The sequence below is a fragment of the Podarcis raffonei genome, chromosome 15 (assembly GCF_027172205.1).
Source record: "Podarcis raffonei isolate rPodRaf1 chromosome 15, rPodRaf1.pri, whole genome shotgun sequence".
In the NCBI taxonomy this organism is placed as follows: Eukaryota; Metazoa; Chordata; class Lepidosauria; order Squamata; family Lacertidae; genus Podarcis; species Podarcis raffonei.
In genome coordinates, this window is record NC_070616.1 from 15,935,302 (window position 1) to 15,957,628 (window position 22,327).

The 22,327-nt window shown below is 53.8% G+C and overlaps 2 protein-coding genes across 2 annotated transcripts in view; one reads left to right on the plus strand and one right to left on the minus strand.

Moving 5' to 3' along the window:
- Positions 1 to 10,200, plus strand: part of BAZ1B (bromodomain adjacent to zinc finger domain 1B) — a 28,910-nt gene extending 18,710 nt beyond the window's left edge. Inside the window, exons 14-19 of the mRNA XM_053366855.1 lie at positions 1,766 to 1,913; positions 2,250 to 2,397; positions 2,786 to 2,907; positions 5,474 to 5,628; positions 6,995 to 7,098; positions 8,360 to 10,200. Of these exons, the coding sequence (XP_053222830.1) occupies positions 1,766 to 1,913; positions 2,250 to 2,397; positions 2,786 to 2,907; positions 5,474 to 5,628; positions 6,995 to 7,098; positions 8,360 to 8,729 (1,047 nt within the window). The 3' untranslated portion in view covers positions 8,730 to 10,200. The remainder of the gene's footprint in view (positions 1 to 1,765; positions 1,914 to 2,249; positions 2,398 to 2,785; positions 2,908 to 5,473; positions 5,629 to 6,994; positions 7,099 to 8,359) is intronic.
- Positions 10,201 to 17,121: 6,921 nt separating this feature from the next.
- Positions 17,122 to 19,556, minus strand: FZD9 (frizzled class receptor 9). Its single transcript, XM_053366856.1, has one exon. The coding sequence runs from the start codon at positions 19,418 to 19,420 to the stop codon at positions 17,609 to 17,611; it is 1,812 nt and encodes a 603-aa protein (XP_053222831.1). The 5' UTR covers positions 19,421 to 19,556; the 3' UTR covers positions 17,122 to 17,608.
- Between the last annotated feature and the right edge of the window lie 2,771 nt (positions 19,557 to 22,327).

A 22,327-nucleotide genomic window follows, 5' to 3' on the forward strand; every position in this document is an offset into this window, starting at 1 on the left:
GAAAGACCTTTTACAGCTTGTCTTTCACATCCCCTGGGCTGTTCTCACTTTCCCAAAAGTCTCTGCATTGCCAGCAGCTGTTTTTCTTTGGCTCTGTGGCTCCTGTGAGCGGCCTGGCCCACCTTCTATCTGTTTCTCATCCTCCCTATTGGGCCATTGGTGGTAACAGACAGTATCTAGATGACCAGTGGAAACACTGTGTGGATAAAGGCCAGGCCAACGGGTCAGAAGGGCAAACTGCAGCCCACCAGGCTCTTGGGTGGCCACTTGGCCCCAAGGCTGCCCTCTTCCCTGTCCTGGTTCCTGGACAACAGGTGATGGATGGCCTTGAATTGGCCTCATTTTGAGACAGACACTTCTGTCCCCTTGGCCATAAATGCCGCACCTTTATGGCTGACAGATCCCAGTGTTGGTGTGTCTTGCAACTCTTTGTGTTTTGTTTGGTGCTTACTGTCTGCTGCCCAAGGTAGATTGCTGGGCATTGCAAAAGGTTCTCATTCGACAAGACAGGCAAGGGCAGTTAGTGCTACTGGGGAAGCCCACTCTGGGCCTCCTGTGTGCCCTTTGGCCCTTTAGCAGTGGGCATTTCTCTGCCTTTTTCTTCCCTTTTGTATTACCAACTGGGAGCAGATGCCTTTGGTTGGGGCAGTGAGTCACCTGAGGGAGAAGCCCTCCCTCCCCCACCCCAGTTTTATAGTGCCTGGGAAGCCACACTGGAAGCTTGATGCTTTCTCCAGTGCCTGGATCTGCTGCAGGTTTATCTTGGCCCATCATCTTAGCAGCCGAACTCTGGGAGGAGCTTCTTGGAAAGCTGATGTGTCTGAGAAGGCCCTGGGCACATTCCGGGGGGGAAACAGACAGGCTGATCAGGCTCCCAGCCTTCCCCAACGCCTTGGCTGCTGCCTCTTGCTCCAGGTACTGAACCTGGGAGCCATGAGGAGGGAATTCTAGACTGGGGCGAGCAAGCCGCTGTTTTTTTAGGTGTCCCATTCACACTGCACTTCCTCTGATTCAGTGGGAGGGGAATGTGCAACTCTGCAGAAATCCAGGTTTTGCTTGGCTCCTGAACTGCTGTTAGCAGCAGAGCTCAGCCATTCCCCCTGAAGCTCAACGGCCCTGACTAGGAGTAAGCAAACTGATGCGGTGAGCTTTCCCGCTGCTGGTGCAGGAAAATAGGGCTGGGGGGTGGGCACAGTGGTTGTGGACAAGCGCCCCCCCCCCCCCCGGTTTATCTGGCTCTTGATAGCTTCTGTCACAAAGGGTAGGTGTTCTGTCTGAGTGGAGCTTGGGCTAGAACCTGACGTGCCTACACAGTTCTGACCCCTGAAGACACTCTAGACATGAGGACTTCTTCCTTGGGGCTGGGGGCTGCTGCCACCACTTGCCCCCTAGGCATCACCTCTGGGCTTGTCCAGGGCACCATTACTCAGAGGTGCCACTAGAGGGCAGGCCAGGCTCTTCTCGGGCTCCAGGCCCTGAACTTTGCCTCTCCAGCTGTCCCTGCAATTAACAGCTAAAGTTCTCGGCTGTTTGTTTTTCCTTGATGGACAAGGATTTGGTTTGGATTTCAAAGTCAAGAATGCAGCCCCCAGTTTCAGGCTGGCTGTGTGGGATATGTTGAGCAAGGCTTGTGGGCCTCTGAGCTGGCGGTTGGGCAGGGGGTGGGGGTGGAGGAGAGGAATGTGTGCTGTCGCCTGAATGGCAGCTGCCAAAAACCCCAGGGAAGGGCCGAGAATGCCTCTTGAGCTGCCTCCTCTGCCCCCAGGTGGCTTCCGCCCTGGAGAAGTGGAAGCTGGCCATCGGGGAAGCGCAGACCTTCTCGCGCATGCACGTGCTGCTGGGCATGCTGGACGCCTGCATCAAGTGGGACATGTCGGCCGAGAATGCCAGGTGCAAAGTCTGCCGCAAGAAAGGTGCGTGTGCCAGGCCTGTGATGTGGTCAGTGCTTCCTCTTTTATGACATGGGGGGGGGGGCTTCCTCCCAAAGGCTGTTGTAGCCACAGCATCATGCTGGCTTTTGATATCCCCTCCGCTCCCAAATGGGGGGGGGGGCAGTGAGGGCCCCTTGCAACAACAATCCCTTTCTGGGTCCTTTCAGAGCAAGCATTTGGATCCTGCCATCCACCCAGGGCCAATGCTTGCCCTTCACAGGTGTGAGCCCAGCAATTTCAGTGGGCCTACTCTGACTAGTCTCCTACCTGAGCTTCATTTCCCTCCCTTGATCATTCTGTCTTTCTACTCTCTGCTAGGTGAAGATGACAAGCTCATTTTATGTGACGAGTGCAACAAGGCCTTCCATCTCTTCTGCCTGAGGCCGGCCCTCTATGAGATCCCCGAAGGCGAGTGGCAGTGCCCAGCTTGCCAGCCTTCTGTTGCCAGGCGCAGCTCCCGGGGCAGGTGAGGTTTCTTCTGCTGGTTAGGAAGGGGCAGCTGGCCTCAGTGTGGGCTTTGCTCCTCTCTTAAGGTCATGGTAAAGCATCCCTGGAAGTTGGGATGAATGGGCTGGCCACATCTATCCAGGCCAGGCCTTTTTCCTGCCAGCCCCAGGTGGGAAAGCTGAATGCAATTCCAAAAAACATGTGCGTGTTCCCCAGTTTAGGAGAATTGGATTCTGAGGCTGCTTTTGGCTTGGGCTGCTGGCAAGCAAAACCCACCTCAAGCTGACATGGCACAGCGAGGGAAAACAAGGTGGCCCCTTCCAGGACAGGGCTGCTGAGGCTTCTGGTCTACCACAGCCTTTGAGGAAGCAAACTCCTGATTCTAGTGTGTTGAACCTTCCCTGTAGAAACTATGCTGAAGACTCTGTGGAAGAGGAGAGTGATGCTGGGGAGGAGGAAACCGATGAAGAAGACGACGATGAAGGGGAAGAGGAAGAGGAGGAAGACTATGAGGTGGCTGGATTAAAACGTACGTACTTTTTCTCTCCCCCACAAGTGGGCAAACCTTCAGCCGGTGGAGAGTGAAGGGATCCTGTGTTGCCACAGAAGGGCAAAAATGTCCTCTTCCTAAATCTGGCATGACCAGCGGGCAATTCTGGGCTAAGGAGCTGCCTGCCAATGCCACCAAGCCATCAACAGCCTTATTGGTGAGGGGGTGTTTTCTGGCTAATCACTGGATTGCTTGAGGCAGGACCACTAGCCAAACTGGACTTCGCCATGCGCTGGAAGGAGGTCTGTCCTGGGTTTCCCACTCAATCCCATTCCTGAAATTGCAAGGCCCTCTTTCCTATCTCACACAGCAATGCTTCTCTTGGAGCGTTGAGGTGGAGGTAGAGACAGGGGTCTGAATTCAAACTGTGTGCAGTCAGAGTGGCTAAGGGACCAAGGCTGAAATTTCTGGAAGCTGGTGGAAGCGATCAGCATTGTTAAAAAGTGCCATTATGTTTTTAATCGGAGCAGCCTTTGGTGGTGGAAATGTTTGAGGGCTGCAACCTGCATCCCAACATTCTTGGGTTTGGGGATTTTCCGTACTGTGTAATACTGTACAGAAGCAATTGAGATGTCACTGACGTGCAGGCCTGCCCTTTGACTGGAGCAGAAATGCTATGACAGGCTCACGCAGGCTTCTGAAATGCCAGCAGCGGATGATTTCACATGCCCTGGATTGCCGCAGAGGTGTTTCAGCAAGAGGACTGCCCCAGGCAATTTCCCCTTGCTGTGTTGTCCAAAGTTGCCATATTTCCATCTATACCAAGGCTTGGCTATTAGCACATATGTCAGAAAGCTGACTTAGGCAGAACCAAATGATTGTGTTGGACTTCAGAGCTTCAGCAATAGTGAATGTATTGCACTTCTCCTTTAATACCTCGTAGCTGACGATTCAGCTCCTAACACATATCCTGCCCATTACTTTGCTAGAAGCCAGTTTATTCATTCAGTTAGTGGAGCTGGGGTGGGGGTAGGTGGTGTGTGTGAATGTTCCCTCTTGATTAGAGAACTGAGGTGTGTGGGAAAGCCTTGGGCCTGGGAGAGGGCTGAGCAGAGAGCTTTTCTCTTTTGCTGGCTTTGTAGGTCCAGTGAGTCTCTTCCCACAGAAGACTATTGAAACATGCAATTCCCCTCACAACTACATGTTGTCTGGGGAACTCCTTGCCCCTTGATTCTGTTGCATGTGTAAACTGGCCACAAGTCTTGGATGGGTTCAGGTAACCATGTTAATGGAATGGTTATTATAATCAACTGGCCATCTGGTCTCTCTCTCTTAGGAAATTTCCATGACACCTGGTAACCCAGCGGCATGAAAGTCCTTTTTGTTGGGTCAGTTCTCTCTTAGTCTCTCTCCTAGTGTCTCTCTCTCTCCCTCCCCCCCTCCCCCCCCTTCTCATCAAATCCACTTAGGGCTGTAGCCAAATTAAGCTTTCCTCAGAGTGGACCCGTTTAAATCAATGGCGCTACATTATCTATGTCCTTTGTGCAATCTGAATCACATGGGGGAAGCTGCCCGCTGAGCAGGCTGCTACGGGGTGAGGTTTTGCTGAGGTGGCCTTGTGCATTGTAAGCGTGCCTGCTGGCAGAACTTGTCCAGGCTCCTTCCTGCCTAGGCCCAAGCGGGTCGCTGTCACTAAAAATAAAGCCTTAAGCCCCGGCCCCAGCTTGACGAGGCGTTTAATCAGGGGAAGGTCACTGTGGAGAAATCTCCCCTTTCGGCAGCGTTCCGCTTAATCCTGGGCGCGGTGTTGGTCCTGAAGGCTCTCCTGAGGAATGTTGGACTGCCGGGCATTTAGCTCTGACTATGCTCTCGACACAAGGGAGAGCCAGCTCAGGAGCCAGGTGCCCTGTGGAGGCCTGTCTGGTGGTTGTTTGGCTCCCAAGGAAGGCCAGCGCTCCTTCCGTTGCACTGGGGTCTCCTTGTTCCTGCTGGCAGGAATCGCTGCACACCCAGCGCCTGCACAAGCTGCCTGCCCTGGTGGCTTAGGAGGTGCCTTAGCTCCCCAGGACAGCCATTTGCTGGTGCCTGGGATGGTGCTTAGTGCAACCCGTCATGTTTTTCTCAAGACGTCTAAAACTGGTACTCAACTTGCTGGGAGAAGCTGGTGTTGGGGCTTCTGCACTCTCTACTCTGTCAGCTGCCTTTAAGACCATAGCTGTGCCCCACCTACCTTACATGAGGTCTCCCAGCTTTAGCAAGGTGGATGCCTTGTGTGCCTTCAGGGCAAGACCCTGGGAAGGAAGGAAGGCAAAGAGCAAGAAGTTTAGTCTTGTGCTAAAGCAGCAAACCGTAAACAGGCAATTCCCCACTTGCACGCTCGTGCTGGCAAATGTACTGTTTTCCGCGCAGAATGGTGGCAGGGGCAGAATGGGGGATCCCCTCATAAGTGGGAAATCAAGGAAGAGCTGCAGATGGGTTAGCGAGGAGGAGTTTGGAGTCCATCATGAGTAATGTGCGGGTGGGGGATGCGACACCGTTTCCTTGCTGCCACTTGGGCTCCCACCCCCCAACGACTAACTCCTTGACTGCCCTCTTTGTCTTACAGTGAGGCCCAGGAAAGCAGCCAAGGGGAAGCAAGGAGGCCCAGCGGCAGACCCTCCGAGGCGGAGCCGGCACCAAGGGAAGAAAAGGGCCCTGCACGGCACTCGAAGTTCCCGGCAGCGGCCGGCTCCTGTCAGCGAAGCAGACATGGATGAGCTGGTAAGAGCCACCCCCCGCCCCCCCCAGGTGACAGGTGCCTCCATGCATCTCCCCTTGCCGAGAGGCTCCTCCCTCAGTATTGTCCAGAAAGGTCTCAGGCTGGGCGGTGCAAGTATGCCAGGCATCCCTCCGTCTCTCCCTTCTCCTGATGAGCAGGAAGCTTGTTAAAGGCTCTGAAATAGCCGCCAGCGCTGCAGGAGCAGCCGTGTGTCTCTGGCAAGAGGCGGGGGGGGGGGACGGGGAGCATGGTGGGTTGTTGGCATTCCTGCAATGCAAAGCACTTGCGTCCCTTCCGATGTCTCCCTGAGGAGGACATTTGTTGCCCAGGTTGCCTGTCCTTGAGCATAATTCAGCCAGCTTGCATTTCGCTTGACGTTTCAAAGAAGATTGTAGGCCTTCATTATCTCCCTCCCACCCCCCTTGGTAGTGTCTTGAGTGGCTGCTGCTGCTACTGCCTGCCTGCCTGCCTTTGTGGATTGTCCCTGTATCCGTTAGTGGCCACTTCTAGGGAGCGTGTTGCAGAGTGCAGCTTATGGGCTCACGTGGGTCGTGCTGCTCTCTTGGCCTCCTTCCAACCTCAGATCTCGAAGGAGCAACACACTCTCCACCTAGGACAGTTCATCCGCTGGTTCTCCAAGGGCCAGGCTTTGCTTTCACTGCCAGCTGCTTCCTCTTCCCTTTGGCTAGCCCTGCATTGGCCCTCCTTGCCCCTCCAGTCCCTTGTTGTGTGTGGAGGGCTGACCTTGGACCTTGCTCTCCTCGCTCCAGCTCAGCAGGGCACTCAGCTGCTCTTTGGCATCCCAAAGCTGGCCACCGGCTTCCTTCCACAGCCGGCTGCATCTCCTCCTGCTGCAGGCTGTGTGCTGCTGGGCGGGTCACGGTTTCCCTCCTCACTGATCCCTTGGCTGCTTTTGAAGCTCTTTGAAGACGCCTGCTGCCCCCTGGGGAGGAGTGGGGCTGCCTGGAAAGCGATCTGGCTGGCTCTCCTCTGGGCAGGGCTCCTGAAATCCAAGCTGGCGGCTTGTAGGGGTGGGGGGCACGTTCCTTGGCTGCCCCATCAAAGCTCTGGCAGCCGCCCCGTTTGTTTGGGGCTCTATTGCTGGTGGGCCTTGGAAGTCCTGAGTGTCGCTTTGTACCATGATCTTGGCTGTCCCTGCCCACCTGCTCTCCCTTGGGAGGCTTCGCTGAGCTGCTCCTCCCCACAGGCGCACCTGCTCTTCCCAGTTGGGGCCGCTTGGCGTGTGCCCTGCAGCATGTGCTGGCCCCCTTGGCTTCCAGGGGTGTGTGCTGGGCTCGATGGGGAGGGGGGAGGTTTATTCTGGTCAGCCTCAGGGGAGCTCTCTCACCTCCTCCTGTCTCCTCCCAGATGTACCCAACAAAGAAGATATCTCGCCGGCAGAACCTGGAGCTGCAGAAATGCGAAGAAATCCTCAACAAGCTTGTCAAGTATCGCTTCAGCTGGCCTTTCAGGTGAGGCCCCGGGAGGGAAAGGCCCCTTGCTGAGCCCTGCACAGAACCTACCCCACATCCTGCCAGGCTCCCGCTCTGCCCCCTTGAATCTGTGTTCCGGCTGTTTCACTTGGAGTCACTCTGGAAGGGCCCTCCTGCCATCCATTCCTTCCATTCAGGAGGGTGGCGTTGTCTGACGCACAATGACATGGCACCTTCCGGGTTAGTGACACAGTGCGTCCAACACTGGGATTAATACCTAGCCCCTGTGGCTGGGAATAATTGGCAGCCTTCCTCCACAAACTTGCCTAGTTCTCTCTTAAAGCTGCCCAAGTTGGTGGCTATTGCTGTGTCTTGTGACAGTGATAAGTAGTGCTGCTTAAACAACCTGCCGTGTGAAGTCCTTTCTTTTGTCTGTCAGCTCCGTTAGATGGCCCCGCTGAGCTCCAGTATTGCATGAGTGGGAGAAAAACTCTTCACACTGTACATAATTTTATATACCTCCAACCTTTCTAAACCAAAAAGTTCCAAAGGCTGGAGCCTTTCTTCATAGGGGAAGCGCTGCATCCCCTTTACCAGTTTGGTTGCTGGTTTTTGGACCTTTACATGCCCTACAGGTAAGGCAGGTAAAGGTCCAAAAACCAGCAACCAAACTGGGGTGAGGCAACCAGAACGGTCCACAATATTAAAAGTCCAGTTGCAACCCTCAGCTTGTACAGTGGCCTTGCGATATGGCCAATTGTATTTTCAGTTCCTTTCCTAATGATCCCCAAAATGGAATTCACTTTTTCCACACTCCACTGGGTGTGTACTGAAACACTGGAAGATACTACCTGCGCAAATTGGGTAGAAAGAATAAGTGATCACTGAGTGGGTATCATGTCAAACAGAATAACTGGTGATCCAAGGGGAGTTCCTTTGTAATCCACACCCACCCCCCAAAAATTTCCTCAGCTGTGCCAACCCTTTCCTGCTTCCCCACGCCAGGAGGCTACAAATAACCAGCATTCTGTGCAGTGTTTTTTTACAGGTGCATGGAGATTCTTGGCTTTTTCAAAAGAAGAATTAGGCTCATGGCCTAGTGGTGGGGGACGGGAGAGGAGAGGGTTCCTTTCTGTGCCTCTTGTGCCTTGATGGGGACTTCTTCAGGGAGTGTTAGTCTCTGACCACTTGGACAGTAGAAACAGGGAGGAGTGGCTGGTGAGGGTCAGGCCAAGGCAGCCTTTGGGCTGATGCAAGTGCTGCCCTACCTGCCCACTAACTCCATGGCCTTCCTTGGCAGGGAGCCGGTGACCACTGAGGAGGCGGAGGATTACTTTGAGGTGATCAGCAGCCCCATGGACTTCCAGACCATGCAAAGCAAGTGCTCGTGCGGCAGCTACCGCTCGGTGCAGGATTTCCTTTCCGACATCAAGCAGGTTTTCGCCAACGCCGAGCAGTACAACCAGAATGGCAGCCATGTCCTCTCTTGCCTGGAGAAGACGGAACAGTGCTTGATTGACATGATGCACAAACACCTCCCTGGCCACATGTACTCGCGACGGAAACACAAGCGGCCTCTGGCCCCACCTAGCCAGGGACTGGAGGAGGCGGATGGGGACAGCGACCCCGAGGCACTGGAGTACTCAAGGGGGCGGAAGAGGAAGAAATGAAGGGCCGCCCCCCCTCCACGTTCCGGACGGGATGCGGTTGGAGCCGGCTTTGCGCAGGCTGCAGCGAAGGGAGCTGGGAGGCGGCAGGGGCCACCTGGCTTTCCCTCAGCTCGCTCTAGCTTAATTCTCAGCAACTTCCTGAAAGCATTTGATCAGCCCTCGACTGGGAAAGATGGCTTAGTAATTCTTCAGCAGCAGCACAGGCAATTCTTGCAGGTTTTTAGAAGGCAGGAGGTCCAGGGGGATAAGTGGAGGAGGTCCCCTCTAGCCTGGGCACAGCAGGGGGTGGGACGAGGGTCTCCTGGACCAGAATGGTCACCTTCCTCTCCTGCAGTCCTGGCAGCCAGGGACAGGTCCAGGCTGCCACGCTCCACTTCGGATGCCCAACCCCATAGGCTGACGGATTGTCTTTCTTGACCAGCCCCCTTGAGCAGAAGAAGAAGCCGCCTTGGAGGGCAGGCAAGCACTTACTTTTCCAGAGTGACTCCCCCTTTTTTTCACCAGCATCTCTGTGCAGACCAGCTTTGGGGGTGCTTGTCTCTCCCCAGCCTCCTTATTTTGGATGCAGCAGAGGGAACGTTGATCCCCCCAGCCTCTGGCCTCCCCTGCCCCAGGAGCAGAGTGTGATAAATCCTGCAGTTTGGCAGGAGGAACGCTGGTTCTCTGACTTTCAATCTTTATTTTTTTCTCTAGTTAAGATTCTTGTTTCCAGCAGTGACCTTGTATAAAACGCCTTGTAAGATACAGTCGTCTTTGCTCTGACATGTACTGTACAGTTTATATGAGGATGTGTTTGCTTTATATTCCTTCCTCCTGGCCCCCTCTATAAACCACTTGTTTTTTCTTAGATAAAGTAGCTGGGAGTTGGCCCAGGGAACCCATTGGGGTTGTACACTTCGTAGCTTCGTTCTTCCCTCTTTTCCTAGCCATACCCCATCCAGCCTGCCTTGTTCGTCTCCCCTTTCCTGATGTTGGAGTCTGGATTGGGTCAAAGGAGGGTCTCCTTTGCACAATAATCACCCAGGTGGAGAGGCAGTTCTTTTCTGCCTTGGCCACTTCACAGTCTTCTGTTTTGACTTTCCTCCATTTCAAGCAGCATTTATTTCCCCACAACCTTTGAATTCAAGGCTGTGGGATTGCAAACAAGGAATTCTCGCTCTCCTAGAAACAGGCCCTCCCTGGCCACCTTTTGCTTCTTCTGGGGCACGGGAGGATGTGGTGCTGAGGACTCCAGCCTGGGCTCTAGCACTGACAGACACACCTCTGGCGTCACTTGCAACCTGCCCACTTTCTCCCCTTCAGTTTTTGTTCTATCAAGCCCTACCAACCCCATCCCTTTCCAACCTCTACACGATGAAACATTTTTGGACTACATTTTTTTAAAGAAAAGGTTGTTTGTTGGGGGAGGGGGGAATTCTGCTAAGGGCTGTACTTGTAATAAATTGGAAATATAAAAGCAAAACTTGTTTTTCTTCCTGTCTGTATTTACTGGTCTTTCTAGAGTCTGAGAATCTAAGTGAAATGAAATTTGGAGCCTGGCTGGGGAGGGTAGGGTGGTGGTGTCTTTACTCCAGCATCTCTTTACTTGATGAAGCCTGTGGCCTCTGTCTCCCTTCTCTTCTTCCTTGGCTGGGATGGTTCTAAGGGAATGTTCTGCCTTGGGGATGGGGAACCTGTTGTGTTCCCAACTCCCAGCGGTCAGGAATGAGGAGAGCTAGTAGTGCCCCAATTAGCTGCCTCTCTTCTAGCTGCAATGAAGGGCTTTTGTGCAAACCCAGCTTTCTCAAACCAGGAGCCTGGAGAGGGGCTCTCAATGGCAAAGCATAGACATGTGGCATTGGAAGGGTCACCTAGTTAAGGCAGCAATCACAACTAAATAATCCCTGGCAGATGGCCATCCAACCAGCGTGGAGCTTTGCTTGTTGGTCCCTGCGCCACAGGACTGCCTGCTGCATCAAGGAGCTGCCTTTGGGTGGGCTACTGTTAAAGTTTACATACAAAAGCACACAGTGAACAGCTGTGTCCACAAATAGGTTGATTCAGAAGCATTGACTTAAGGCAGAAAGAAGCTGTGCCTCCCACCCATCCCTTCATCACCTTGTCTTCACCCAGGCCAGAGACCACCAGGTCTTCCAGAAGCACCACTTATTCCAGGAATTGCCAGTGCAGCCCAGGACCCACCACCCAGGAGAGTCCCAAGAGAAGTTAGTGTGCCACTCTGGTGAAAAATTAAGCTTGATGGGTGAGGTGAGCAGCATTGGTGGAGCCTCTCATGATAGCGGGGGTGGGGGGTGTTTAAGAGAGAAGCCACTTGGTGCTAGCCCCATTTCTAGGTAGCAGACAGCTCCATCCCATTTTCATAATCCTGCCCTCCAGGAAGCCTGACTTCCCCAGAGGTGGAAGGGAAAGCCCCTGAAAGCTCCTCTGGTGGAAGCAAACAGTCTCCACGTGCAAACCATCTTCTCTCCAGGCTCCGATATCCAGCTGCTTTCAGGGCTGAGAGAGGGAGGCAGCGCGGACAGAGAGCTTGTGCTTGTGGCTGCCAGAGTACAAATAGGCCATTTATGAGGGCCAATTGCAGAGGGATTGTAGACCACCATTGCTTGGCTCCACATGTACACACCCCTCTTCTGTCTGGGCTGAGATACAAGTACAGAATTGGTGCCTGCACTTCTGTCGGGATTACTTGGTATGAAATGAGGGACCTGGTTCTTGGCATTTTGCTTAAATGCCTTCAGTGTGAACTCTAGAGACCAGCAGCCTTGTAGGGTTGAGATTTATCAGCGGTACAGCTTGAGCATCTGACCCTCAACCCATAACGGGGTGCTCTGTGGGTTGCAAGGCTTGGCTTGTGCCGTGCCTGAGCGCAGGAGCTGATGCCCAAGATCTGACCTATTATACTGACTGGATTGCCCAGCCTCAGCCTCAAACCACTTCACAGCCGACCTGAAAACAGCTCTCCACTTACATCACCAGCTGCCTGTAAATACATGAAGCTCTTTAAACACTGGAAAAGTTACATCTTCAAATGCTAAACATGATATTTAAAGAATCTGCCAGACCACAGTCCTTTTTTAAAAAAATGGTTTATTCAATTAATTTCTTGCTCATTACCAATTAGCATCACTCCCTCATGGGGGCACGTGGCCCAGAGAAGGTAGCTGCCTATCTTGTTTGCAGCCTGGCTTCTTCACGTGAGCCACCTTGCTTTTGGGTTAATCTAATCTTTGAAGCTGTCACGGGTGTTTGAATAAAGATCTTGGCATGCCCATTAAAACATTAAAGCGATGTGATGTTTCTGTGTTTTCTAGAAGGAACTTAGTGGTTTTAGTCTAGGGAAGCCAGACCCCCTGTGGGAAAAGTCCTCTGATTGCTTGGGGTCTATGGGATCAAGGCACTGCGGTCAAGTTGCGAGATCTGGCTCTTGAGGGGCTTGGGTTCAGTTCCTGCCTCTCCCATAGACGTATATAACTTCGTTTCTGCAAAACGGGGAAAGTTGTGGCCTACATCACAGAGGTGTTTACAGGAACAATCAAAATTGTAAAGTGCTTTACATACAGAAGGGCCCTAGAACTGGCTGCTGCTGCTGAGAAACAAGCACCTGTTGGGTTTTTCAAGAACGAACTACTTCAAAATCCCAGCAATTGTATTGCTTGCATGGGTGGCTGGGCAGGGAGGAAAGGAATTACTCCCATCTGATCTGAGCCAAAAGGGGCTTTGTGCTGCAAGCTGAGGGATCCGGCAAGTGACCCCCCTCCACAATTTAGAGGTAGGCTTTGCCACCGGTCTTTGAACTTTTGCTTCCAAGCCTACATTTCTCTGCAGCTAAAGAAGGCCCAATTTGTATAACTGGTCATATACATGCACAAGTGTGTTTATTTCTTCCTCTGCTTTGCTTGCCCCAGCAAAAATGTTGGGTGAAGGGTATGCAGAGTGAAAAGGTTGCCTGCAGCACCTCCTACCTCCCTTTTTCACGTGCTGCACTGCACATCGCTTGCTCCCCACTCCCTAAATTTGTAGCTTTGACATATTTTATTTCTAAGCAGGAGCGTCTTTCTAAGACGATCAAAGGGATCAAATGCAACACAAGACCTGTGCCACCTAGCTTTGGCCACACGGTGGCCTGTCTAGCAAAATCAGAGTGCAACACTGACTGCATGCTCTGTCTCTGGAATTTCACCCCATTTTGCAGCACACCCACCCCAAAAAAACAGGCGTGGGAAAGAATTTTTCACAGAGATTAAAGATGTTTGAGAAGCCCCTCTTGTTTCAGCTCAGCCCTTGTCCAGCCATCTATCTAGATCAGTGGTTCCCAAAAGCCCCCAACCACTTGAAAATTGCTGAGGCTCTTGCTAGACCACTTATTTTTCTGCCTGTTGCAGCAAAATTCAAAATGCAATAGAACAAATAATAAAAATACAACTGAAAAGCCAAGTGAATATTCAGCACACTGGAAGGGCCATCTCCTGCCTTCAAACCACACATCCACAGACACACCACGGCCCACTGGTGGACTGCGGACCACACTTTGGAAACCCCTGGTCTAGATAAGTTTCATATTTCAAGCGGAGGTCCTCTCTCTAGGAAAGTTGTGCCCAAGCCTGGATTCACCATGTGGGCCCAGGAAACCACCTGACATAATTTATCACTACTTTGCAACCCATCGGCTAGAGAAGCTGATCTCCAAAAAACATTGTGCAATGAAGAAAGTTGTCTAGAGCGCCTTCTAATTGTCTTTGCCTTGCATCCTCATACTGAAGGGATGACACAGCCCCCGTGAAGCCTTTGCCCTCTGGTGCCACTTTTAAAATTTATTAAAGAAATCAAGCCCTGCTCCCCATCACCCTGGAGAGCTGCTGACAGTCAGTGTAAACAGACAAAGGGGCAGCTTAATTTACTAACTTTGGAACACTAAGGAGAGTCTCCTCGGCTGTGAAATTAAACTAATACAACACTCCAAAGTCTCAGGAGCTGATGGGATTTATAGTCCAGATGGATGGGGTATAAATATATTATTTATTATTATTATTATTATTATTATTATTATTATTATTATTATTATTATTCAGAGGTTGAAGAGCACAAGGCAGAGGCAAATGCTTCTGGCTCCCTTGGGTGGCAAGAAATCCAAGAGAACTCCCCCACCCCACATCTAGGACCACTTTTGCTTCCACAGTGTGTGGCTTGGGCAAGGCATGACAACTGAGAACGCAACACACATCCAGAGCATCTGTGCACATCCATTGTGGGGCGGGGGGGGGACGACGACACCCCCACTGGAAGCCCATCTCGAGGTTGACACCATTAAAAGCTCTCCTCACTGGCTTAGCAAGGAGTCACATGCCCACTTGCAGCTGGCACCACTTGGGTGCCCTTCCTGGTGCTGCCCAGGAAGGCCACTCTCTGCAGGTGTCACTGGCACTGCCCCCCCCCCCGCCTTCCTGGCAACACTTTGCTCTTTCCTATCCAGAGCAGAAGGACAGGTGTCCCTCGGCAGGCCTTGCCCCGCAGTGCTGGTTGCCAGGTGTTGTGCCCCTGACCCAGGAAGAGAGCTGGTTATCCCAGTGGCATTTCCTACAGCTAGCAAGGGCAGGCGTGTGTGAGCAACAGGCAGCACGGAAGCTCCTCTCTGGGGTCAAAAACTATGCCTGGCTCCACATCAGGTTTCGCCAACCAGGTGCCTTCCAGATGTTTTGGACTACAGTTCCCAGCAGCCCCAGGCAGCGCAGCTGTATTACAACCCCAGAGGAGGTAGCAGCCGTAACCCAAAAGAAACTGGAGGGCTCCAGGTTGTTGAAGGCTGCTCTGCGTAGCTCCTCTTCCCAGGAGACTGCCTCATCTAACCCCACTTGCACTTTACTCCAGGATACACTCCCAAACAGATGGGAAAGCTGTTAGCTTGAGACCATCTTCCTCAGGCAAGAAGCTCAGGCACCTGGTTCATTCAGCACCCAGCAGGGAGAGGGGTCAGCAACAGGCAGCCCCTGGGCCAAATTGGGCACCTGAAGGATACCAACTAGCCCTCCTCCCATCACCTGCATGGAGATGCGATTGTGCTAACACATGGGTAGGTAAACTAAGGCCCGGGGGCCAGATCCGGCCCAATCGCCTTCTAAATCCGGCCCACAGACGGTCCAGGAATCAGCATGTTTTTACATGAGTAGAATGCTTTTATTTAAAATGCATCTCTGGGTTATTTGTGGGGCATAGGAATTCGTTCATCCCCCCCCCAAAAAAAATATAGTTCAGCCCCACACAAGGTCTGAGGGACAGTGGACCAGCCCCCTGCTGGAAAAGTTTGCTGACCCCTGTGCTAACAAGACTTGAGGGCTTGGCATGATCCAGTACCTGCATCCAAGTGGTTTCAGCTGCCAGATCAGGCCCAGGTTCATCCAGGCCACTCGGAGGCTTACAAGCAGGACATGAGAACAAGAACTTTCCTCTGCTGGTGCCTCCCAGCAACAGGCAATACCCTGGCAGACTGCCTCTGCATCTGGAGGTTCTGCTTATACACCCGGACCAGCAGTAGCCATTGCTGCAAACCTTTTCTCTTCCATGAATTTGTCTATCCTCTTTTTCAATCTAACTAAGCCGGTAACCATCACAGCAGGGGTGGTTTTTGTCTGCCTTCCAATCAATTTCACAGGGAACCCTGGCCTCTAGTACTATGGGAGAGGGAGGAAAAATCACTCCCTGCACCCATTTCTCTTATTTCTACAAGATCTCAGTCAGGCAGGCCAGAGCTTTCCAAACGGTGTGGCACGCGACACATTAGTGTGTCGGCTGCAGTGTGTAGGTGTGTGGTGTGAACGCTCCTCCTGGGGTTGGAACGGAGTTAGTTTAACCTCCGGTTTGCTAGTAAAACCAAGTTTCTGTGTCGCAAAATGATGCATGTCTAAAAAATGTGTCACCAACATGAAAAGTTTGGAAAGCTCTGATGTAGTAACACATGTTGTACACACATAGCTGCCCAGCAAAGTTTTACCCCTCTAGCTGGTGGCTAAGCATCCCCGGGCAAAGGAGCCTGGAGCCAGAATCAGCCTGGAAAGCTCCCATTCCCCCCAGGTTCCATCACTCAAGGGGGCCAGAACCCCAATTTCTAGAGCCTCCCCCTCGGGTGGAAGTTGGGGAACCCAGCATTGGCGAGGGCCTCAAAAACAACAGTCTCTAACAAATTTATTATGGCAGATGGTTTTGCGGGCTTCCTCTGATGCTGGACGGGCCCCCCCTCTCTTTCCTCAGGCCTGCTGGTGCCCTTAGCAGCGCCAGAGAAGACTCTAGTGAGCTGGAGGCGCCAAGGCCAGTCACCTGGATGGGAGGGGAGACAGGGTGGAAAGGATTATTCATCTGCAGGAAGGCCTGGCTCCAGGCGGGGCTGGAGGGCGCCAAAACCAGCACTGGGAGCTGAGCAGCTGACCCAGGCAGCCAGGCAGAGCAAGGGGGCTTTGCTCAAAGGCTGCCCTCCACCCCAGCCCCGCTGGCTGCTGCCAAATGATCCCTGCAACCCCCACCCCACCAGGCCCCCTGGCTCGCTCAGCAGCTGGCTTCTCCTTGGCTACTGGCCAGAGCCTCCCTGGGGAAGAGGGAGCTCCCTGCCCTCCTGCTGTGGTGAGAGGCAGGGATGGGGGCCTGGGGAGTGGAAGAGGAAAGGGGGCTTTGGGTGGCGTTTCAGGAAGAAGGGGCCAAACCCATCTGCAATGGCGTGGTAGCTGGGTGTGTGGGAAGCCACTGCTTCGCCACTGCAACCACAACCGGGCACTATATGGAGGTGGGGGCTGGCAACCCACACTCTCCTAGCTTCCCTGGAGCTCTTGAGACAGTTCACCAAGCCCAACGCCTCTGAAACGCCCTGGGCCAACGCAACACAGCTTCTCTGGATGCCGGCTTCTTGGTTGGCAGAGAGCACCGGAGGCAGTTGCCTCTCCCCAAGCCCCTGGCAGCTGCCCCTTCCTGGATCTCAGCGGCAGAGGAGTCTGAAGGTCACAGCATGGGCAGGCGCTGGGGACTCCCGAGGGGGAGACGGGGGTGGGCTGCTGGGTGATGACTCGCACAGCCTTGGCACAGCCAGCTCAGCTTTGTCACTCTCCAGCCAGGCTAAAAATATTTTGACAGCCTCCCGTCCTTGGCCGTGGCTGCTCGAAACAACTTGTACAAGCTCCCCAACTGGGCAGGGGGTGGTGCTGGGGTGGGGGACAGGGAGGCCCCCCCACGCTGGTGGCAAGGCCTAAAGCTCAGGCCGGCTGTGAGAGGATTTACCCTGCTGCTCTCCTTCTTGCAGACATCCAGGCTCCCCGCTCCCAAACTCTCTTCACTCCCCACCTCCCCTCCATGCTGCCTTTGGAACAGCTGTTTCCAAAGCCTCCTGAATTCCTGCAAACAGCATCGACCTCAGTTGAAATAACACAGCCAGGTTTTATTGGGGATTCTTTCTTTCTTTCTCCCCCCCCCCCACTCCTTCTTTTTCCATTTCTTTCAGCTAATGGATTTCTTCTTCTTTTTTTAAAAAAAGTCTAAAATAAATTACAGAATTAAATAAACTTGGACAAATGCTCTCTCCCATCTCGCCTCCAAAACGAAACACTGAAATAGTTGGCTGGGTTTTGGCAACGGAGGTGTCCAACCCGCAAGGCTGGGAAGCGTAGCTATATATATGATTGGGGTGGGGGGTTGGAGGGAGGGAAGGTGAGGGGCTTCCATGAGCTGCTCTCTTCAGACCCACAGCGTAACAAAGTTGCTCCCCTGCCCTCCCCAGATGCCCACAAACAGCCACTCCTTCTGCCTCCCACCATCTCCCCCCACAAGAGATTCTCAGGAGCTCCTTGCTCCTTGACCTGCTACAAACTATGTGCACGGCTGTTTTCTGGAGGCCCCAACCTGCCTCAGACATGCGTAGGGTTGTCCAGGTAAGGGTCTGTCTTGGTCATGTGCAGCACCACAGCAGGCACCTTGTAGTGGCAGTGGGTGCCTGTGCAAGTCACCCCGCTGCAGGGCTTCCCTCTAGTCCTGCCCCCCAGTTTCCGGTTGCAGAGGTTCTGCCAGGTCTGCAGGGTCTTGGAGCTCCACACCCAGACCCCACTGGTGATGCCCACCACCAGGGACATGAAGATCTTGAGCATGAAGATGGCCACAGTGGGCACGGAGGCCTCCAGGGTGCAGTCTAGGCTGCGGCGCCCGGGGAAAGGCAGGCACCCGTGCTCCAAGGCCCGGAGAGTCCAATACTCCACGTTGAGGCGCTCGTAGAAGTAGCAGACGATGACGCAGGTGGCCGGGACGGTGTAGAGGATGGAGAAGACACCAATCTTGACCATCAGCTTCTCCAGCTTCTCCGTGTTGGTGCCTCCCGTCTTCATGATCTTGCGGATGTGGAAGAGGGCGACGAAGCCCGTCAGGATGAAGGAGGTGCCCACGACCAGGTAACAGGACAGCGGGATGAGGACAAAGCCCGTCAGGGCGGCCACATCCAGGCTGGCCACGTAGCAGAGGCCCGTCAGCTCGTCACCGGCCACCTTGCGCATGGTGAGGATGACGATGGTCTTCATGGCGGGGACCCCCCAGGCGGCCAGGTGGAAGTAGCTGCTGTGTGCCTCAATGGCCTCGTGGCCCCACTTCTTCCCCGCCGCCAGGAACCAGGTCAAGGTGAGCACCACCCACCAGAGGGAAGAGGCCATGCCGAAGTAATAGAGTAGGAGGAAGACCAGGGTGCAGCCAGTGCTCTCCAGGCCCTCCTGGATGACGTAGAGCTGCCCGTCCTCACGGTCGCATGCAATGGCCTCTGCGCCCGCCACTGAGCGGATGAGGAAGGCCACCGAGTAGACGTTGTAGCACATGGAGAGGAAGATGATGGGCCGCTCCGGGTACTGGAAGCGCTGGGGCTCCAGCAGGAAAGTCAGCACTGTGAAGGCAGTGGAGGCGAAGCAGAGCGTGGCCCACACGGCCATCCAGATGAAGGCGAAGTCCTTGTCGCGACGCGCCCAGTACACGTCCACTCCCGGGGAGCAGCGCGGGGCGCACGACGCGCTCTTGGCCACGAACTGGAACTTGTCGCCGTTGGCGCACGGGCCTCCCGGAGCCGAGCCGGGCGGGCTGCCTGCCGGAGGGGGCCTGCCCTCGACGGCGGGCCGGGCCGGGCGAGGGGCCACCGGGAGCATGCCGGCTCCGCGCTGGGGCTCGGCGGTGGCGTTCTCGGGCGCCTCCATGCACAGGGCGTGCGGGTCGTGCTTGGTGGGCAGGCGGGCGCAGTCGAGCGCCTCGGGCCAGCCGAAGTGGAAGTGCGCCATGATGGGCGCGCAGCGCTGGCGCGCCTGCTCGCACATGGGCCGGCAGGCCGGGATGCTGCTGGACACCTGGTCGGTGCACATGGGCGCGTAGAGCGAGCACAGGAAGAAGAGCAGGTGGCCGTGGCAGCCGTAAGCCACCAGCGGCGCGAACTCGTGCAGCTTGAGCGCCGCCTCGCCCTGGTGCTCGTGCCCCAGCAGGTTCGGCATGCGCGTCAGGTTGTAGCCGATCCCCTGGCACATCGGGATCTCGATGGCCTGGCAGCGCCCCGAGCCGCGACCGCCGCCCAGCCGCTCCGACGCGTCGTACGCCCCGACGCCCGCGCCGCCCAGCAGCTCCAGCGCCCGGGCGCCCGGGGATGCCGCCACTAACATCGCCAGCAGGACCCGCAGCGGCAGCGGCAGCAGCCCGGCCATGCCTCGCGGCGGCGGCGACAACCACGACCACGGAGCCGGCCGCCGCTCCCGATCACCGCCACCGCATGGCGCGTCACCAGCTCCCCGTGCGCCCACACGGCCGGCGCTCCGCTCGTGGGCGCCTCCGCCGCGCCAGCAGCGCCGCTACACCCTCGGGAGGCGGGCCCGGCGCCGGCGGGACACACCCCGCGCGGGGCGGAGCGCGGGGCGGAGCGGGAGGCGGCAGCGGCTCGGGCAGCCGAGTTGTAGCGCGCCTCCCAGGAAGCCCCGCCGGGCCGGCGCTCTGCACGGGCTCAGAGGCGCTGTCGGCTTCCTCAAGCCGGCATGCACTCTGCTCTGCTCCTGCCAGCCCATGTTGTTTCTTCCTTTCTGCTGCTACCAAGGGTGGGGTTAGCCACTGGAGCGGGAGCCTGACACGTGAAGTGGTATCGTGTGAGTGGCAGAGCGAAGACACGGCCAGGTCGACGCAGAGTGGAAGCTCCGCCTTCCCACTCATCTCCCTGTCTCGAAAAGCACCAGATTCAGTTTGTGCATGAATGTGTGGGATATGTGTGTGTCTGTCTCTAAGGGCGCCCCTCAAGGTTGTTCCCCGAGGGTCCCAGTTAATTTTTGGAAGTGGCTGAAGTTTTTATACTCCTAATCCAGGGCCAGCCCTCTCCTTGGGCAACTGGCCAGTTGTGCCATGAGAAACGAGCAAATTGTGAGTTGGCTTCTCTGCTTACTTGTGAGTTGCTTGTGGGGTTTTCTCTCTCCTGGGTGCCCAAACGATGGAGCCAGGCATGGGGACTTTGCACCCCCTGACCTAGGGAGCGGTTGTGTGGCATTTGTGGTACTGCATCAAACAGGAAAATGCCACCTTGGACCCTAAAATAAAGCAGCCCCACTACACGGGTGTAAGTCAAATGGTGACAGGAACCATTTCTTCCCTAGAGTTGGAGGCAAGATTAGGGGGCTAACCAGGGAGTGTTAGGGGTGAGATGGTGGGCAGCCCACTAGTGGAGGCAGAAACCTAGAGAGATCTGCCTTAAGGGGCACAGATAATGCAGCAGGGAATTTTGCGCAACAAAGCGGGCAGGAATGCCATTCAAATCCCTGCTTGCTATCTAGACTTGCAAACTTGTGCACAAGAATGAAACCCAAAAGCACCTCCTTGGGTGCAGCTGTCATGTCAAAAGCCACCCTAGGTCTTTATTTAATTAACCAAATTTATATACCACTTGGTTCCATCTACAAAAAAACTCAATCTTTGCTTCTGCAGGCCCCTATAAAGCAGCCCCTCAGGCTTTAAGTGAGCCCAAGGATCCTTCTGAGAACTCTTGGAGCAGCAAAATAGATCTCTGTCTCTCTTTCTCCAGAATCGTTTTTTAAAAAGACCCTCTTGACCCTCAGGAAGCAGAAGACTGCATCAGAAGGACAGCCGGAGACAAGCAGAGGGCTGTTCCTCTTTCCATGGGAAGGGGAGGGGGTGGGTGGGCATGTTTAATGTATTAGGGCATCTTTAGAAAACGGCTTTGAAGATGAAACAGCCTCTGTTTAAGTGCCTGGGACTATTATGTATGTGTCACACGTAGGCAAGAACCAGGGAGATGCCGGGATCTGCTCAGCAAAAGCTGATCATAAACAGAATATTTAATCACCAGCCTGCCCCTAACAGGCCTTCTCCTCCTCCTCCTAGACACAAATAATCCAGCAAAAATGGGTGGCTCCCCCTCCCAACACAGCTGCATTGATTGAGGGGATGGTTAGGAGAGCCCTACTTCTGTGATATGGGGGGCTTTTGCACCCAGCTCGTGACACCGATGGTCCACCCGCGGCTCCTGTCATTCCAGGGATTCAGAGTCCTTGTCCTTGGATCTCTCCTGAGTCGGTGTCAGGCTGAAAGCGACACTGACCTGTGGAACTCATGGCTGCATGAAAAGGGAACACACTGCCATGTGCACAGGGTTACTGTGTGGGAGGTTCTATACTGTGTATGATGATCATGACATTATGTTTGCTGACTGGGAACAGTTATGGACCACCGGTACAAAATTTACGGCATGTAATGCCTTAAGGGAGAATATTATGAAAATGATTTATAGGTGGTACATGACCCCAGTCAAGCTTGCAAAAATTTACCATTCGCCCAATAACAAATGTTGGAAATGCAATGAAACTGAAGGTACTTTCTATCACCTTTGGTGGACGTGCCCAAGGATTAAGGCCTTCTGGGAAATGATCTATAATGAAATTAAGAAGGTGCTCAAGTGTACCTTTCATAAAAAACCAGAGGCATTTCTCCTGGGCATGGTAGGCCAATTGGTGTCAAAGAAAGATAGGATGTTTTTTATGCATGCTACAACAGCAGCGAGAGTTCTACTAGCAAAGTATTGGAAGACACAAGAACTACCCACACTGGAAGAGTGGCAGACGAAGGTGATCGATTATATGGGACTAGCAGAGATGACGAGCAGAATCCGTGACCAAGGGAAAGAGACGGCGGAAGAAGATTGGAAGAAATTTAAACTTTATCTTAAAAATAGTTGCAAAATTATTGAGTGTTAAAATGTCTTGGGTAAAGCATAACAGATTTGCAGCGATAAATGATTGGATAAGAGGAAAGAAAGAGGTTAAAGAAAGGAATCAATAATAATTTGGATCAGGGGTTGCTGGAAAAAAAGTTTAAAATAGAGATGCAGAAAAGGGGGGCATGGGGAAGTCGCTGAAATTGGGTATATGAAAAAATCTATGAAATTATACATGTTTATATGTTTGTTTGTTTGTGTTTGTCTCTTGTATTGTTTTATATTATATGTGGAAAAACCAATAAAAAATTTTATAAAAAAAAAAATATATATACTGTGTATGATGTAGTGGGACCTAGAGGCTGATGTCCCTTCACACACCCCCATAAAATATTTGAGGGGG

Bases quoted from the DNA above. Each gene is read 5' to 3' on its own strand.
- FZD9 (XM_053366856.1), bottom strand. From the start codon at position 19,420: ATGGCCGGGCTGCTGCCGCTGCCGCTGCGGGTCCTGCTGGCGATGTTA.